The 19198-nt window shown below is 38.3% G+C and overlaps 1 protein-coding gene across 1 annotated transcript in view; it reads right to left on the bottom strand.

Moving 5' to 3' along the window:
• The window catches only part of VCL (vinculin), a 69178-nt gene that overhangs the window by 32624 nt on the left and 17356 nt on the right, over positions 1-19198 (bottom strand). Inside the window, exons 2-6 of the mRNA XM_006760990.2 lie at positions 12323-12473; positions 12038-12146; positions 10034-10156; positions 8413-8573; positions 625-715 (exon numbers count right to left, since the gene is read on the bottom strand). Of these exons, the coding sequence (XP_006761053.1) occupies positions 625-715; positions 8413-8573; positions 10034-10156; positions 12038-12146; positions 12323-12473 (635 nt within the window). The remainder of the gene's footprint in view (positions 1-624; positions 716-8412; positions 8574-10033; positions 10157-12037; positions 12147-12322; positions 12474-19198) is intronic.

Genomic DNA, 19198 nt, shown 5'->3' with positions numbered 1-19198 from the left:
AAAAGATCCTTGGAACCATAGCTATCTGGAGATAAAAAGCAGCCTGTGGTAAGAATATGGAGGATGAAGATAGGCTCTAACCATTTAATTGTACTCAGCACCTCCAACCTCCATTAGGCTTTTCACATTCATTCAAATGTTTATCTAAAACTGAATAAATATTAGATGAAAAAATCCATAAAGCCTAGCTCAATAAACTATTTGGGGCTTATCTTTATATAAGCTAACTTTGGTTTCCAATTCTTATTGGCATCATTATTTAATCTGCTTAATTAAGTACTTTGTTGACATAAATGGAAATATGCCCTAAGGGAATAAGAAGAGAAGAGCTTTTATTCAAAATAATTACCTTTCTGATTCAGGGAAGTGGTCAATCAAGAATTTTTCGAAGAATGCCCAGTTCAGCTCGGTTTATTCCCCATGATAAGAGTTGATTAGTTTATGTCCTCCATCCTTCTAAGACCTAGTAACGCTTCAATTAGTCAAAACTAATTGAATGGTATATGCCCCTAAATGTTGCAGTAGTTATCTCAGGATTATGAGAGTCTCGGAAGATTACTGTTTTGTCTGCTTGGTTTTTAGCTTTTTCTTGTATCTACTTGAAAAGCACAACCAGAGGGTTACCTGCAGAGGCACTGGGATCGCGGAGCCAACCTTTGGCCTGGTTCAGTTTGGAATCTATGGAGGCCAATGCTCTCTTCATGGCTTCAGTGTCCTTTCGAAGAGAAATACCACAATTATTTCATTTGCAAAAACTGAGATACCATGGCACAACGTAAGACAGAGAAGTGACAGCATTAACAGACACTAGAGGTAAGGTAATCCTACAAAGCCTTAAAAATATTCTCATCACACCATAACGCTTATTTCTGTCAAAATGCAGCATCTTGCATGCAACTCTTCAGTTAATTCTATTGTTTGCTGACCTCCCTAGCGCTAAACTGTGAAAACTGGTAAGATAGCTCAAGCCAAAAAATGCTTAATGTCTGCAGCAGGAAAAAGCCCTGTTGTCACATGCCTCGGTATCAGCCTTTCCACTAGTCAACATTCACCTACTGCAGCTCTGCCAGGCCCTCCTGCTTCAGCTCAGGGGAAGCTTCATTAGCATGTGGTGCCACAAATCACAGTCCTTTCCATCTTGTTTTGAAATACACACATACTGGGTAATGTTTTACTGTATTAAATTAATCTAAAATAATTGGAATTACTGGTTGGAAAATAAATGAAAATTGTTAATCAAGCAATTTAGTTTTAATTCCACAAATAAACCGCTAAATGTAATGCAAGAGAGAAGCATTTTTCCGGCTTCCCTGCCACTCCTCATCCTTAGCTCCCTTACATCCCTGACCTGGAAGAAAGGCAGAATGAAATAAGTGGGTCTCAACGGATATTTACAACACGATTCACAGTGACTAACAAAATTAGCATAAGATCTCCCGGGACATAGCAGGAGAAGGTGAAACAACAGACTAGTCACTTAAAAAATATACATATATTTTAATAACGTTTTTAAAATATAGAAAAATGCACAGAACAATATAACCAATACCCATGTATCCATCCTCACAATTGACAGACTAACCATCTCTTAAATCTCTTACACTTTAAAACACAGCCAATCTCCCTTTCGTTCATTCACCAAACCACAGAGTTAACCTCTGAAATTCTAGGCAATACCCCATATCCCTAACTTCAATTTACAATCCTGCAAAACTTGGGTTCTTAAAGGTGTTGTACCACCTGTTTTCCACACGGGGGCACCAGGAGCATCTCCCCACCCCCACTTCCAATTCAAACAAGACCAGGCACTAGCACAAATACGGGCTGGGAGCACTCAAAGGCTTACAGCAGTGGTTCTCAACCTCGGCTGCACATTAGAATCACCTGGGAATCTTTTTAAAATCCTGATTTCTGGGCCTCATCCTCCGGAAATTCTGTTTCTTTGTTACTAATGTTGTGGCCCCACCCCATAACAAATATCCATTTGTGATTAATACACGTAGACAGGTGGCTTTAAAGTGCTTTGCTTCTCAAATGGTTTAAATGCCTGCTTCTCCTCTATCTCGTTCTACTTTCACCTGTGCAGCAAACCTGCCTTGAAGAGTAAGACAAAGGTCATGTTAGCTTAATTCCAAAGTAGTGTGGCCCAAATCAATATCTTTTCAAAGAGTATTTCAGGCATCTCCTTAGAGTTAGATAGCCTTTAGTGTCTAACACAAGTTATAGGACTTTGTCTAGAGACAGATTTTTTAAAAAAATTCACAAGCTCTCACCTAGAAAGTATGTGCACACTCTGAAGAGATATTGCATCCATGTAAAAATAATTTAAAGTCTATTAATAACCACTTCTCCACCTATTTTCAGTGAAAATAATATTTATTACATTTCAAAAATCTAAATTCAAGAGAGAACAATGTTCAGAAAAACTTTTTAGTGTCTATCCTAGCATTTAAGGGCTACTAGTTAGGAAATACTTTGAGCATTTCCTGCATGCTAGGTTGTTGGAGGCATTTTTCCCTCATTACTACACAGAACCTCAAATTTAAATGTAATTTCATTTTACAAATTGAGAAACAGGGGCTCTTCTGTCCTAGAAAGCCAATTTGATCTCAGGTTCATCAACATCAAATGTCATTATTTTCTATTGCATGAAGCTCAAGGCTTTTTGTCTTTTAACAAAGAGAGTTGCCAAAGAATCTACTAACCTTCTATAATACTCAGCAATCTTTGCCTTGTCAATATTGGCTTTGGTTAGTACTGCCCAGGAAATAAGCTCTAGAATTAAATTAATAACTCTCACTAACCTGAATGACTGCTTTTATTCTCCATTGCCCAAAAATGATTTCAAACACAATGGAAAAAATTGCACTTGCTCTATTATCCTAAAATATCATTGCTTTTTTCCCTTCCCTAATAAAGTGTGAATGGCTACCACACTTCAAGGAAAGACTGATTCTCAGGAAGTGAGTAATTTTCTCCTCAGTGGGAGATATGACATCAAGAAGTTAAAGTTAAGCCTGGCAGGTGTGGCTCAGTGGTTGAGCATCGACCTATGAACCAGGAGGTCACAGTTCCATTTTCAGTCAGGGCACATGCCCGAGTTTAGGGCTTGCTCCCCAGTAGAAGGTGTGCAGGAGGCAGCCAAGGCAGCCGATCAATAATTCTCTTTCATCATTGATGTCTCTAACTCTCTCCCTCTCCCTCCCTCCCTGAAATCAATAAAAATATTTTTAATTAAAATTAAGAGATGCTCATTTCCCCCTAAAAAGAATCAATGGCAAATTTAGAATGAAGCTGCATTTTTAAAGTGGGGATTTCAATTCGTTACCAAAATTTTTAGTAGCGTGAATTTTAGACAATTTTAGAGATTTAAAACAGTCACTAAAAGGGCTACCTTAAATTCTTTCTAGGATAGGGCAAATTTTAAATTATCATTTTAACCCCTTCCCAGGCAGAAACGTGTATACTCGTTTGAGCAATTGGGACTGTAAGTCACTGTTAAGATATATTTATAACCCTAGCTGGTTTGGCTCAGTGGATAGAGCATCGGCCTGCAGACTGAAGGGTTATGGGCTCAGTCCCCAATGGGGGGGAATGAAGGAGGCAGCTAATCAATGATTCTCTCTCATCATTGATGTTTCTATCTCTCCTTCTCCCTTCCTCTCTGAAATCAATAAAAATATATTTTTAAAAAGATATATTTATAAAGGATGGAAATAATCATAACCCTTGTGGTCAGCCATACTGTGTGCCCAAAGCCTTCAGTTAGACCTTGTCATGTAAATCTAAGTATCTAGGATACAATCTGGGTATGACACAGAAGAGAAAAAAACGTTTGAGTATCGTCTCTGTAAAACCTCAAATTTGGGAAAGAGAGAAGTCTCCAATGACCTCTTCTCTGAGTTCTTTGGTTCTTTTTTTTTAAGAGTGGGTGTAAAAACGGCCAGATCTAGTCACGCAGCTTTAGCAACAGCTGGTCCCCTCCCACCACGGTCCCTTTTACTGTAAAACTCTTATGAGTTCATGTTTTAAATGAAAAACCACAGTGCCTTGGCACTCCTCCCACATACCAAGAGGTGGAAGAACAACCTAAAGAACTCCTTCTTACATACATTCCCAGGAACTGAAATTTAATTTCAAGTTAGAACTAAGTAACACAGAATAGTACTAAGAACCACTGAGTTCCTTTTATAGACAATCAAGAGGAACTGTGGTAGGAAAGTAAGGTCCTGCGATCACAGGCTCTTGAAAACTGTAAATACAGGACTAAGGATCCCCTCTCTTTCACTGCCCAACCTACTCTCCCTTTTTTCCATGAACACCTCCCCATCCTACTCTTCCTACTCAAAGATGTTTCTGGAAAGAAGAGACTGGGCAGTAGAATAAAATCTTACAAACTGCATTAAGCAATGGCAGAAGGCTGTCCAGCCCTGAGACTTCAAGCAAGTTACCCTCACAGGTTTGAGCTCCCCATCTCTACGACTACTGGTACCTCCCCAGCTCTAAAACTCTTTGCCATCTAGGAGCACACAATCAGAATACCAACTAGAGATCACTTGGATCAGGAAGGAAACTTCAATTCCTTTAACATTTTGGTCTTTTCTCCTGTTCACAGAGAGGGAACAAAATATCATAAATGCCTGAATGAATTACTGATCTCCAACTCCACGAGATAAATCTTTTGTTGTATTAGCTCCTAAAATAAAACACTAGAAGCCTCATAAAAAGCTCACATGCAGCCTTATTTTTTCAAAAATGAAATAAAAATCAACCCTTAAATCCCAATGCTCTGCAGTAAGGGCAAGTATTAGAAGATTGCATGTTCTAACCAAGTTTCCTTCTTTGGAAGAACAGAGTAATCTGTGCAAGACATCTGAGTCATTCAAGCACCACCAGCCTAGGCCCTCAGTGGCAGGAGACTCACCACAGGAACTAATTCTGAGTAACAGTATCTAATGACCCAAGGCACAGTTGTAGGAGTACCTATGTGGGCTCAAAAATTCTTAGCAATAAAAAGGTTTTAAATTTTTTTCTCATTTCCTCTTGATTCTCCGCATGCACCAAGATACAAGTAATAAAAATACAAAAACATATATATATATTGCTAAAGGGGTTGAATTAGAATTGTTTAACTCATAAGTTCTTGTTTTTCATAATGTATTCCCTGGAAAAATGCTAAACTAATTTTTAATGATCACTTATCAGATAATTGTTGATTTAAAGAGGAGGAAATTTTTACTCTCAAAATAAAATGAAGCATTTTGCCCTTGCCGATGTGGGTCAATTGGTTGAGCATTGTCCCATGCACCAAGAGGTCTCCAGTTCAATTACTAGTCAGGGCACATGCCCAGGTTTCAGGATTGATCCCCAATGGGGAACGTGTAGGAGGCAGCTGATCAATGTATCTCTCTCATTGAAGTTTCTCTCCCTCTCTCTCTCCCTCTCCCTTTCTCTCTCTCTAAAGTCAATAAGAACATAATTTGAAAAAATAAAAACAACAATAAAATTAAGTATTTAAAGTCGAGGTATTTTTAAGCTTGTAAATACGCATTTTGAATGTAGGTATGGAGGTAAAATGATCAGCTATTGCCTCGTTAAAATCTTAACTTATTTAAGCAAGATGTGCTTTTACCAAGAACTTTTTCCACTTACTTCTTCCCCCACTTTTCTAGAGGAATCATCACTTTCCAGGAGAAAGCTGCACCAATAGGGAAGCATGAAACAAGTATGGTAAGACAAAGTTAATTCTTTATTGGTAGGGGCAAGAGGAGGTAAAAGATACCGTGTGTATTAAACAGAATAGGAAGCCAGGGATCCCAGACAGACAATAGGTCTGATTAATCCACTGCCTACAGCAGAGCAATGTAAGATCCATAATGCTGCTAAAACGGAAACATACCCAAAACCCACGTTACCAACTTCCATTTTCAAGGTAAAATTTCTTTTTCCTAAGTACTCTTATAACTAATAAAAATGATTACTCTTAGGGGGAAAGAGGAGGTAGAGTGAATGGGAATGGGGTTATGAGTGAGATCTGTCATATATAACATTTTATAGCATTTTGCTTTTTGAACCAGGTAAATGTATAACAAAGACAAAATGAAATTACAAATAAACATTTATTGCTCGTTCTGATGTCATTATGTACTTGGGCTTCTTTTGGCTGAACTAATTTTATTTATTTTCTTTCACTCTGCTGGTTTTGCATCCTAACAGCCTGGTTCCTTCCAGAGCAGCATAAAACTGAGGCAGCTACAAGACTACACGGTGGACCCCAGGTCCATTGCCCTTGTATATTCCATCCCCCTAAGTGTCTAATCCTCATCCTGAAACAATCAACTGACCACTTTTTTTTTTTAAAGAAGTAGCTCTCAACACTCACACAAAAAAGCGCAGTAACACTTATTTACTAAATGATGGCTGGCTCTTCCCCTCTGAAGACAGATAAGCATTAAGGCTGCAATTCCTGCTCCTCCTTTTTACTATTTCTCATCTGCCGGAAGCAAAGCAGCGAGAATAAGGACAGAGATTAGGTTATGGGACCACGAGGTCATGGAGAATGATGACTGACTCAAAGATCAGACAGCAGAACATGCAGTGAGCCATGGACTGAAGTCAGGAAAAACTTTAGATACACCTTCCTTTTCCCCTTTTGATTTTACGACAAGGATTATTGTGAAGGACAGATGCCCCATCTAAGCTCTCTAGCCCAACCATTTTCATTATGGCTTAGCACCATAATGGCACATCTCCAAAAGCAAAACGCCAGAGCCTGCAAAGGAGACTGATGATAGAGATGACATCAGCTGGAAGTTTCCGAAGATCAGGGTCCACAGGTAACGTAGGAGTCACCCCGCTACATGGGGAAACCTGCCCTCAAATGAAGACAGTGGGAATGACGAAGCCAGGACAGTTCTCAGAAGCCCGCTCAGAGAATGAAAGCACTCACTGGAACATGGAAAGCCTGACTCCCATAGGAATGCCTTTTCTTTTGCTTTCCCCAAAGACATCGCGCAAGATGAGCTTGAGTCAAACAGTCTGCCCAGCACAGCCTGAGCCCCATATTAAATCACAATCTGACGCATATTCGAGCACAGTGTTACACACCGGCACACAGAATAAGGCATGGCACACGGCACAAACAACCTCAGACATGCTTTTTCTCTTGAAAAAAAGAAAGAAAGAAAACTAGAGGGCAACAAAAAGCTTACCTTCTAAACGTGAGAAAAAAGAATAAAACAAACAAGAAAACAAAAAAGATGCATAAAGATGTCATAACAGGGAAGTGAAAGCTGTCAAATATGCAAAATTAAGTAAAATTAAAATGATTTGACCATACAGATTTAAAATACAGTCTTAGCACTTGTTCAAGAACTTCGTGCCTCTATTAACAAATCCATAACTTGGATAAGCTGCCTAGTTTCTTCTGCATATCTAGATTCACTTTCTAGTTTGAGGCCCCAGTTTTGACCTTACCTCATAGGTGACCTGGAGGGCAAAGAGCCCCACTGGGCACCAAACGGAAGCCATACTACAAAATCCCCTCTGAGTGGGCTACCAGCCCGCTCGGTGGCCCTGGAGACCACATCTGGGTCACACGTGGGTAAGCTGGGTGCTGGAGACAGTGTTTCCTGGGTTCCTACACGGAAAGTGTAAACCCAAGTATCTCTGTTCCCTCAAAATAGTCACTGGGGAGACAGTGTTTCCTGGGTTCCTACACGGAAAGTATCTCTGTTCCCTCAAAATAGTCACTGGATAGGGAGAGGCAGACCAGAGCAGCAGCCACACAAAACTACTGCTGCTCGGCTCTGGAGGGAACCCACCAACCCTTCTGGAGTCCAAGAAGAAATTCTAGACTAAATTCTAAAGAGTGAAGGGACCCCTCACACTAACTGACAAATATGAAAACTAATATTTTAACTAAGCTTTCCTGAAGAAAACTGGAATGATGAAGGCACACACCTAGAAATGCCAAGTTTTCTCTGTAGATTTCTCTGGGTCAAAGGTTGGTTTAGGAAAAGTTTTCCATAAAAACCAGTCATAGATATATTAAGTCTCTTAGTTACCTAGCAACAACCGCCCACATAAAAGGCAGGGCTCCCACCCCAGGGAGCACACACCACACCAGAATTCCTCCACAAACCCAATCACTGGGACTCTAGCCTGAGGGAAAAGCGACCTATTTCAGCCTTCAACCAGCTTTCACCCCACATACCTATTTATTGTTCTACCTAGGAACAAAGGAAATTTACAAAAGCAGCAAGTAACCCATGAAACAAAAGAGAAGAAGAAATTACTTTCATAATATCTGAGTAGTCTTACGCTACACATAGTTACAAGATAAAATGTGAGACAAACCCCCAGGAGGGGAGAGTTTGGGCTTTTGCTCATCTCTCCTCCAATAAAACTTACCTTGCTGGCCCAGGCATCTTCATCCCAAGAAGTGAGTTGTAATACACGAATGATCTCATTAATTTCAGCACTCATCTTTTCTACAGTGTAGTTGCGATTTTTCAAAGCTTCTTCTATTCCTTGGCTTTTGGAGTTTTTAGTTGTTACAAAAATCTTCATAGCTATAAAAAAATAAACGAAAGATCAGAAACTGAGGTTGGAATTGAATTTTGCTGTACAACAATATTCACACAAATGTTCCACCCCTTGAACACATGTTTTGGGCTTATAAGATCTTAAAAAAAAAGAAAGAAAGAAAACACTGCAAATCTGCCAATAAAGTTGCAATATCACAACCTTTACTGTAATGAAAACTGAAGGTTCAAAACATCACCACAACTTGATCAGGGAACTAATTTAACATGCACATGCTGATGACCTATAATCACAAAATACCCAATATCCTTCTAAATCAGCTGGCATCCCAGCCCTAGCACGGTCCCCAGGTAACACAAACCTACTGGGACAAGATGAAAACAGTTACTTAAAACTGTCACTCGAAAATGCTGCTGCCCCCAATACTAATGGGAGTTCAGTTTATCTTCCAGGATTTCCCTCAACATGTAGCAGAGACTTCCTAACCCCCAACAGTGAAGAAGAAATAATAATAATAGGAAGCAATGGAGGAAAAGAATTTTCTCCTATAAAATAATTAAAATTGTAAAAACAAAGACTAATCAACACTTTATTGAGTTACCCAGCTTAGAAATCCTCTCCCCAACAGCCTTTCTGCCACATCAAACAGTTATTGGCCTCAAAAACATATTTCCATGGAGATTATAAGACTCTAATTACAAAGGTTTGTTTTCTAGTTCCTGTAAGGGCTTTCTGAACTCTTACACCCGCATCTCCCTTTTAGCTTCTACTTGAAATGCCAAAGCAGGAAGGCAGTAGCCCGGGTCACAGTGGCATGCCTCATAAAAAATGTTAAATAAAGCTGCCCTCTGAGAGTTAAACTAACTAACCCACAACTTGACTAAGATAACTTACATAACCTGCTACGTACTAGCTAGCTGCTTGACAAGTACAGCTCTCTGTTGCTAGTTTAGAGAACAGTCGCCATGTTGCATTTCTGGACTCTGCCCAATGGGAAGGTGGCCCCAGGTGGCATAGACCACCAGCTCTATAATGTAAAGAAAAGTTAAATACTTTCTATTAAAAACAAAACAAAACAAAAAAACCTGTGTTAGCCAACAATGAAAAGGCTCTGGGTTTACTTCCTTATCGTATAGTACTCTCTAATAATCCAATACATCTCCTAACTGCTTTATTGTAATACAAATAAAGATGTCAAAATCCAAACATCCGAGACTAGAGTTTCTAGAGGAGATTCCACCTCCCAGAAAAAGAGCTTCAGGAGAACAGAACTAGGCAACAGAACGGGCGGTTTCAAACAAAGGAAGACAAGAAGAGCATTGGAGAAGAGGAATAATCAGCTGCAGCCTTCCGGTAATACCCAATCCATCGGGTCTCCTTCCCCAAGCAGAAGGACATGCAAATAAGCAGCAAAAGAAAACAAACATCAGAATCTAGAATATGATAAAATGTCTTCCCCATAAGATAAAGTATAGGCAGAAAATACCTGAAATGAGAACTGGCAGCAACTCTTTCACGGTGTTCATTGAGTTCACCAGCATCACTCGGTGCTCCTGGTGAGTCAGTTCCTGCTGCCTCTCGTCAATCATCTTGGCCATTTTAGTCATTCCTGGGGCACAAGGAATAAGCTGGGTGAGCAGTGAAAACCCAGAGTCTGGCTTTCTGAGCCTAAGTCCACTATGAATTACTATGAAAGCTCACTTATTTAAACAACAGACACTACTGCTGAGCTCTAGCGTTTATGGTAGAGAATTTTTTAAGACACTTCTAACTTAATGCAACTTTATTTTTTTCATTAAAAGTAGTTTATTAAATGTAAAACTAAATGTGACATAATTTTCATGTTTGGCAAAAGTACATTCACAAATATAAAAAGGCATTCAAGTGAATAAATATATATTTGTAAAAAATAGAGTCACCAGTTTGCCTGGCTACCACGTATGCAGGTTTCACACAATGTATCTGCCCAGTGTCCATGTAGGTAAGAATCTCACGTGAGCCTGGTACTAAGAATCTAGTGACTGAAAAAAATCTTAAGAATTACAATAATGTGTTTGGTTTTCATCTTTATGTTTTTCTGTACTTTCCAATTTGTCCAAAATAAGAATGCAGTACTTTTACAATTAGAAATACAAATATTATAAAAATAATATTAGTGATGACAGTGTTTGGAAGCATCTGGTGTTTTGGAATCAGCCTGCTAGCACTTTCTGTTGACTTCAGTTATTATTTGAAGGTGATGTGACGCTAAGCTTTGATTTTTCAAGCTGTTCTCAAGATTTCTTAAATAGTTTCACAGCTTTTTAAGGGGTGCCAAAGGACGGTGGGAACGGTGGGGTGGAAAAGATGGGATAGCCCCTTCTTCATCCAGGGTAGCTCCATTTTTGTCTTTTATATGTTGGGATTCTGCAAAAGATTTCATTTGAAGGAATAAAACCTTTTTCCGGTGCTATGAGAAAGTTAAAAGAGGGCTGCTCTAAAGCCATCTCCTGGTGATCTTTTCCATGATGGCTCAGAGAAATTTTTAACTGCCATAAGCTCTCAGAATGACTGCACCGGAACCTCATGAAAATATTGCTAGTTAAAAATCATTTAACAGCCCTGGCCAGTGTGGCTCAGTTGGTTGGGCATCGTCTTAAACACCTAAAGGTTGCCGTTTGATTCCCAGTCAGGGCACATGCCCAGGTTGTGGGCTCAATCCCAGGTAGGGGGCATGCAGGAGGCAGCCCATCGATGTTTTGCTCTCACATCAATGTTTCTCTCCCTCTCCTTTTCCCTCTCCCTCTTCCTCTCTCTTCCTCTCTAAAATCAAATTTAAAAATCATTTTACAGAAGATGCAAGAATTTTACAAGTTAAACATCAGATGTGTCTTGTCATTGGTCTCATTCACATTCCAAGAACCTTCAAGTTCATGTTATATGTCTAAAACATCAAAAGCTGGTATCTGTTCATGTATTTTGAATATTTAATTCTCAGATGACTAAACAGTCATTTCAAAATGAGATTCAGCCACAGTAGCTCTTCTCTCCTTCTAGGTCTGATTACATTATGCAGCCTTGGGCTAGGGCATGAATTCATAATAGTAGGCGGGCTAATTAGCAAGCTAAGAGGTCATAAAGAGCTTCAGGCCAGCTGGCAGACAGTGAAGGAATGCTGTGTAGTGTGGAACTGAGAGGCCAGGGTTCAGGGTGGCCTTAAGCATTACAGCCATAGAAAAGTATTTCCTACATTCTCCAGCAACATCTGCAATGTCTAGTTTAATTCATTAGACAGGGCCAGGATTTGTAGAAAGCAGATTCAGCTTTCATAGACAAGGATATCTACTCAATAGAAGCACAGCATTAGCTCCAACAACAAAGTACAGACACCTAAAAGCCTAATGCATCATTACCTATCTTTTGGAAAAAATATAGGGTGGAGTGCCTTTTCCTCTTGATCAAACATGGACAATCCATAAAAATGTTAATATAAAAATTGGATATGACTAACCTGGTCCAAGGTTCTTTGTGTAAGTGACCAAATCTTCCATAGTTTCTACCACCTCTGCCACTGTAAGATATTCCAAAATTCCTTTGCAAACTCTAATAATTTTACGAACCTGGAAATATATTTCAGAGTAGTCAACTGAGTGAACAATTAAGTAGAAAACAATAGTCATTCAGATGTGTAGCCATTCAACATTTTCTCATTCTAAACAAACATCAATCCTCCATTATTATCTTTGAGGCAAGGCTTCTGTCTGAAAGAAATCTGCAGGGGCCTAAGATTGCCTACCTCAGCCTCATCGAAGGTGAGGAGCAGGTCCGATGTGCCGGAGAGGATGCCTCTCGACCCATCAATTAAATAATCTCGAGCAGGCACTGAGTAAGGGTCTGACTGAAGCATCTGGGATGCCTGGACAAGCTTGGTGCAAGCATTTTCAACCCTGTGGGAAGGAATAGGGAGCCAGAATGAAGCAGAAGAATATCACATGCAAATACAAAGGATGTAAATGGATATAAATTCACATTTATTTTCCACCTGGAAATAGCCAAGACTATTTTATAATAGAAGTTTTTAGCTTACATATACATTAAGTGCAGCACAATCATTCATTTATTATTCACTATACTAATTAAGCCTGGTTTTTTATATTTCCTGGCAACAAAACTGATGGGAAAATGTTTCAGACCTTTTACTTCAGGTTGCTATATCTCTGTATCTCCTTTGTTTCCTTATTCCTCACCTATACACACTGCCATTAAAAGACACTACACCCATGGTCTGCAAACTGCGGCTCGCGAGCCACATGCGGCTTTTTGGCCCCTTGAGTGTGGCTCTTCCTAAGCCTTAGGAGTACCCTAATTAAGTTAATAACAATGCACTACCTATATAGTTTAAGTTTAAAAAATTTGGCTCTCAAAAGAAATTTCAATCGTTGTACTGTTGATATTTGGCTCTGTTGACTAATGAGTTTGCCAACCACTGCACTACACCAGGAGCTGAAATCCTTGACAACAGTTTCAGATTTAGCATCTTAAAAAAATTTTTCAAAGCAATGTGTTAAGTGAAATTTAATAATCAGAAAAGCAAAGGAATAGGAGAAAACACAAAGAAAAATTATGAGGTGATGCATAAATTTCTCATTCATCTAGCTATATGGATTTGTTTGACAAATCCACTGGGCTGTTTGAAAACAGTTCTAAAAAACTATGTTGTTAATTAAAATGTCATTGCCCTAGCTGGTTTGGCTCAGTGAATAGAGCATCAGCCTATGGACTGAAGGGTCCCATGTTTGATTCTGGTTAAGAACACATGCCAGGTTGGGGACTTGATCCCCAGTAGAGGACATGCAGGAGACAGCCAATCAATTATTCTCTCTCATTATTGATGTTTCTATCTCTTTCACCCTCTCCCGTCCTCTCTGAAATCAATAAAAATATATTTAAAACATAAAATAAAATGTCACTGACATTAATAACTGAACCAGTTTTTAATAGCTTAATATTAATATAGCTTAATAATATAGATGATCTGATCAGGCAAACGTAGGGTATTTTTTGGCGGGGAGGAGAAGGGGTCCAATTAAAAGGAGAATCCAAAGTACATAAACCAAATATTTTCCTTGACCCTCATGTACTACTAAAATGTATTCATTCATTCATCCATTCATTCAGAGTTGAAAAGGATCTGATAGATCATCTCTTCTAATCTCATATCCAATAAACCCATTATGTTATCATTTTACAACTTAAAAAGATATGGAACAAGTCTCTTAAAGTTAAAATATTTAGTCAAAATTATACATTCTTATTTGAAAACATAGAAAATGTGACATGCAAATAAAAGCCCACTCACAGGGTTGTCTTGAGGATCAAATGAAATTCCACAAGTATAAAAATAATAAATTAAACCAACACATGAATGTCAACTACATAAAAAGCAGTGAGCTATGGACTCCACAGGTATGCATATTAAAGATACAAAAAAACACTATTCTGACTCTCTTAGCTTTACTAAGCTAAGTCACAAACATTAGAGCCATGAGGCAGTACGTAATAAAGATCAGTGACTTGAGGTGGCTTTTAAATCACTCTTAGAGAGAACTGGTTATTTACTGTTCCTCTTTCATTTTTAAATTAAAATGTTTAGTAATTTTAAATTACCTAACAGGTATGTTCACATATGTAACACAAACACATATATAAAAATAAAAGGGCATACAGTGAAAAATCTTCCCTCCACTAGCTAATCTCCTAGGCATTCGAATTCCATCTACTTGCAACCAATATTAAGAGTTTTCTCTGTATTCTCCAAAAAAAGATACTTTGTGCATACAGAAACAAAAATATAGGCTTCCAGCTTTTTTACACAAACAATATCATACTACACAAACTCTCTGCAGTGGACATGTTCTTATAAAAATACATAAAAAGCCTCCTCATTCTTTTATACTGCTATGTAACTAGCACATAATTTAATAACCTACTGCAATGAATCACCTTGAATACATATCATTTTTAAATATATAGATCTGTAGTAGACAGTCTAGAAATAGAATCACTAAGTCAAAAGTATAGACTTTTAGTTTTGACAAATGCCATATTGCCATCCACAGAAGTTATTAATTTACATTCCTAGCACAGTGGATTAGAATGCCTGTTTCCTCACCGTCTCAATCACGTAGTGTGTAATAAAAACAATGTATCCTCATCGATATGCAAGACCAAAACAGAATCTCAATATAAATTCACATAACACATAATTTGTCATTTTAAAGGATACAATTCAGTGGCATTGAGTGTATTCACAATATTGAATAACCACCACCTCCCTCTTGTGTCAAAACTTTTTCATCACCTCAGAAAAACACTCTGTACCCATTAAGTCAAAGATTTTAAACCAATATGCTGCAGCACACTGGTGTGCTACAAGAATTTTAAAACATGCAATACCTGACTATTTAGTCAGGGGCACTGACCTCTTTTCCCTTGGATTGTCAAATTTAAAAAAAAACAAAAACAAAAAAACAAAACAACCAACACAATTGCCATCTGGAGTGAATGAATCAAAATTATACCTAATTTTTTGTCAGATCAGCAAAAATAAAATATACCAAATTTGGTGTGCCACAGAATTTTAGTAATTATTACTTTATGTGTGCCAAGAGATAAAAAAAAAAAAGGTTGAAAATTGCTGCATTAAGTAATGAAGATAAGAATGAAGATAACAAACTTCTCTTTGAAAATAATGCAAGCCAGAAGACAGTGGAGCAAAGTATTCAAAGAAAAAGGAAATCTGTCAAAATATATACCCAAAGAAAATATATTTCAACGTTTAATGTGAAATAAAAACTTTTCAGACATACAAAAGCTGGGAGAATTCATCACTAGCAGACTTGAACTATAAGAAATGTTAAAGGAAGTCCTTCAGGAAGAAGAAAAAGTATGCCAGATGGAAATTTGGATTTACAGGGGGGAAAAAAGAGCACAAAGTGGTAACTATGTGGGTAAATAGAAAAATACTTTTTTCCTTACTCTTTAAATATCTTTAAGAGATAACTGACTGAAGCAAGAACTTTTTTTTAAAAAAATAAAGTTTAGAAAAGTAAATTTAGCCCTAACCGGTTTGGCTCAGTGGATAGAGCGTCAGCATGTGGACTGAAAAGTCCCAGGTTCGATTCCGGTCAAGGACATGTACCTTGGCAACTGATCGATGTTTCTCTCTCATCGATGTTTCCAACTCTCTATCTCTCTCCCTTCCTCTCTATAAAAAAATCAATAAAATATATTTTAAAAATAAATAAATAAAAATTCTTCTTAAAAAAAAGTAAATTTGGTTTGACATTCGAGGACTGGCTTCGATAATGATTATGGCAGATGTTTTCCATAAATTAATGAGCGAAATTTACATGAAAACATTTTTAACACATGTATACAGTATACAATATGGCAGAAAATACATGTTTTATAACTAAAGTTATGATTTAAAAATGTTTAAATGAAAACTTTAAAGTATTCCAAAGAAGCATTTCAAAAGTCCTTTAAGAATAGCCAACCACTCATTGAAGACCACTAGCTGGAGAGCACTTATCTGTTGCTTCAAGGTTTTTTAATGGCCATTCCAACTGAAACACCTCTCTCTCCCCTCTTTTACTTGACTAATCCCTACTTGTTCTTTTAGACTCCACTTTTAAAGGCCTCATACTTGAAGAAACTATCCTAAATCTTTGAGTACCTCTCTTATGTGCTCTCACGAGACATATCATACCCTCTCAGTTAGTTTAATTTTCACTATCTCCCACAAGACTGTAAGTTTAGCAGGGCAAGGACCTTGTCTATCTTGTTCCTTAATGTGTTCATAGACTACAATGCCTGACACATAATAAATGCTCAATAAATACTTAAATGAAAGAGTGAATTTTCAACGGTTACAGGCAATCATGAAATCACCTGGCCCATAGAAATTAACTTTAAAAAGTAACAAACTTGATTTTATTTCCAGGTAACAGGAATCTTGATGAAATTATAGCAAACATAAGCATCATAGAATGCAACTGTTGCACTACACCTATTTGTAAGGATCCAGTTACTGCATAAGTGTTTCAAATTCGGGGAAAAACAAAAAATAAGTAGTCATTATAGAGAAAGGAAACAACAAAGAAAGATGAAAACTTTGCAGGAATCAATTTGATTCTCCTCTAATGGTTCCCTTGTGTGGTAAAATGATAGGGCCAAAATAGACACTGCACCATTTTTTCCCTATAATAAGACATCTGATCTGTACATTAAAATTTAATGGCATTCATAAAAGCCAAACAAATCCCACCATGACTAACCAGTAGTCAGAAACAGGAAGGAGTCTGTGTTGTCTGTGGAAAATGAGATTTTATATAAACACTAAAGCTGCCTCACTTCTTAAAGTGATATTCTGCTTTTTAACACAAATCTGAGTTTTTTAAAAATCATTTTAAAGACTGACAGCAGGGCTAAGATCTGTTTCCTAAATAATTATATATCTTGACTAGGCTTCCCTCTGCCTTTGAATCTTCAACCAAAATTAATAGAAAATTCTTATGGTTTAGATCAATGGACCAAAGACAGCCTCATGGGACCCAAAATATGCTCACTCATAATCCGCTAATCCATTCTTCCAAGAATTACCACATGGTATAACTTGATACAATTTACGAGATGTAAAGGTCCCAAATTCAGTTCCATGTGACTTCAATGATCACCAATCAAAAAACAACCTTATGCTGAATTTTTTATTTAAGAAAAACAAGGGGAAAAGCAAATCCACAGCCGTAACCGGTTTGGCTCAGTGGATAGAGCATCGGCCTACGGACTGCAGTGTCCCGGGTTGGATTCTGGTCAAGGGCATGTACCTTGGTTGCAGGCACACCCCCAGTGCGGGGTGTGCAGGAGGCAGCTGATCGGTGTTTCTAGCTCTCTATCCCTCTCCCTTCCTCTCTGTAAAAAATCAAGAAAATATATTTTTTAAAAAATTTAAAAAACAAATCTACAGATGATAAAGATTGCCACAAGTCAGTTTATTTTAAAAGGAGAAGGTCAGAAGAAGTAGCCAGGTCTTTTTAAAAAATACATCTGTACTGATTTCAGAGAGGAAGGGAGAGGGAGAGAGAGATAGAAACATCAATGATGAGAGAGCATCATTGATCGGCCACCTCCTGCATGCCCCACACTGGGGATCTAGCCCACAACCTGGGCCTATGGCCTGACAGGGAATCCAGCTGTGACCTCCTGGTTTACAGGTTGATGCTCAACCACTGAGCATGCCAACCAGGCCGCCACAAGTCATTTTTAAACATTCTTCTAGACTGCATCCAGAAATAAGTTACTAATTTTAAATTCATTTAGTTTAATCCTTTCATATATTTTTTTAAAAATATATATATTCTATTGATTTTTTACAGAGAGAAAGGGAGAGGGATAGAGAGTTGGAAACATCGATCAGCTGCCTCCTACACACTCCCTACTGGGGATGTGCCCGCAACCATGCCCTTGACCGGAAACAAACCTGGGACCCGGAGTCCGCAGGCTAACGCTCTATCCACTGAGCCAAACCGGTTAGGGCCCTTTCATATATTTGTTCATCTAACATATTGAGCACATACTACATGTGATGAGTCCTGGAAATAGGTTTTTTTAAGTCCCTAGCTTTAAGGGGTTACCACCTTAGGCAGAGACATACAGGTAAACAAATACAAATTAGTATTTAGAAGTATATTCAGCATGTGTTGAAGGAACATAAAAGTGGGAGTAGTATTTTTACCTGAAAGATTAGGAAAGCTGTGATGGAGAAGGTGAAGATAGCACTGCTCCTGCCCTCAGAAGCTCAGACCTACTTATAAACATGATTCTCTTCACAGCATCTCTTTGAGTTATTTTTCCAATGGAATAATATTCTCTCTCTCTCTCTCTCTCTCTCTCTCTCTCTCCCCCCTCCCACCTCTTCCCCCCTGTTCCCTCCCTCCATCCCACCTTCCCCCCCAACACAAGAGTCCTTTCTATAAAAAAGTAACACATGCATTAGTAATGGTCCTGGCTTAACAAAGGAGGGCAGTCTACTATCGCAATATACAGATAACTCACCTTGAAGCCAAACTATCTCAGTCTGCTTCTGTAAATATCAATCAACATATCCCAGCTCACTGATTTAGTCAAGTAAAGGAGAGAGCTTTGGACAAAATAATATAAAGGAGACAGTCTCATGGACCTATTTAGATCTATATTGCTCCATAATTTAAATCTGAAAAGCTGCCCTAGATAGTTTGGCTCAGTGGATAGAGCATCAGCCTGTGGACCAAACGGTCCTAGGTTCAATTCCGGTCAAGAGCACATACCTTAGTTGCAGGCTCCTCCCCAGCCCGGCCCTTGGTCGGGGCGCATGCAGGAGGCAACCAATCAATGTATTTCTCTCTGTCTTTCTCTTTTCCACTCTCCCTAAAAATCAATGGAAAAATATCCTCAGATGAGGATTAATCAATCAATCAATGAATAAATCTGAAAAGCTTTCTGAAAGTCAACAAGTTAATACTTTCACCCCACCCCCCAAAATATGTTGGGGGTGGGAGTAACTATCCTATATCAAATTCCCTGTATTAATAAAACCTAACCTTAGACAGTATAGACATTTGGGTTAGAAATA

Source organism: Myotis davidii, unplaced genomic scaffold, assembly GCF_000327345.1.
Source record: "Myotis davidii unplaced genomic scaffold, ASM32734v1 scaffold134, whole genome shotgun sequence".
Taxonomy (NCBI): Eukaryota; Metazoa; Chordata; class Mammalia; order Chiroptera; family Vespertilionidae; genus Myotis; species Myotis davidii.
This window is presented reverse-complemented; position numbering and strand designations above follow the sequence as displayed.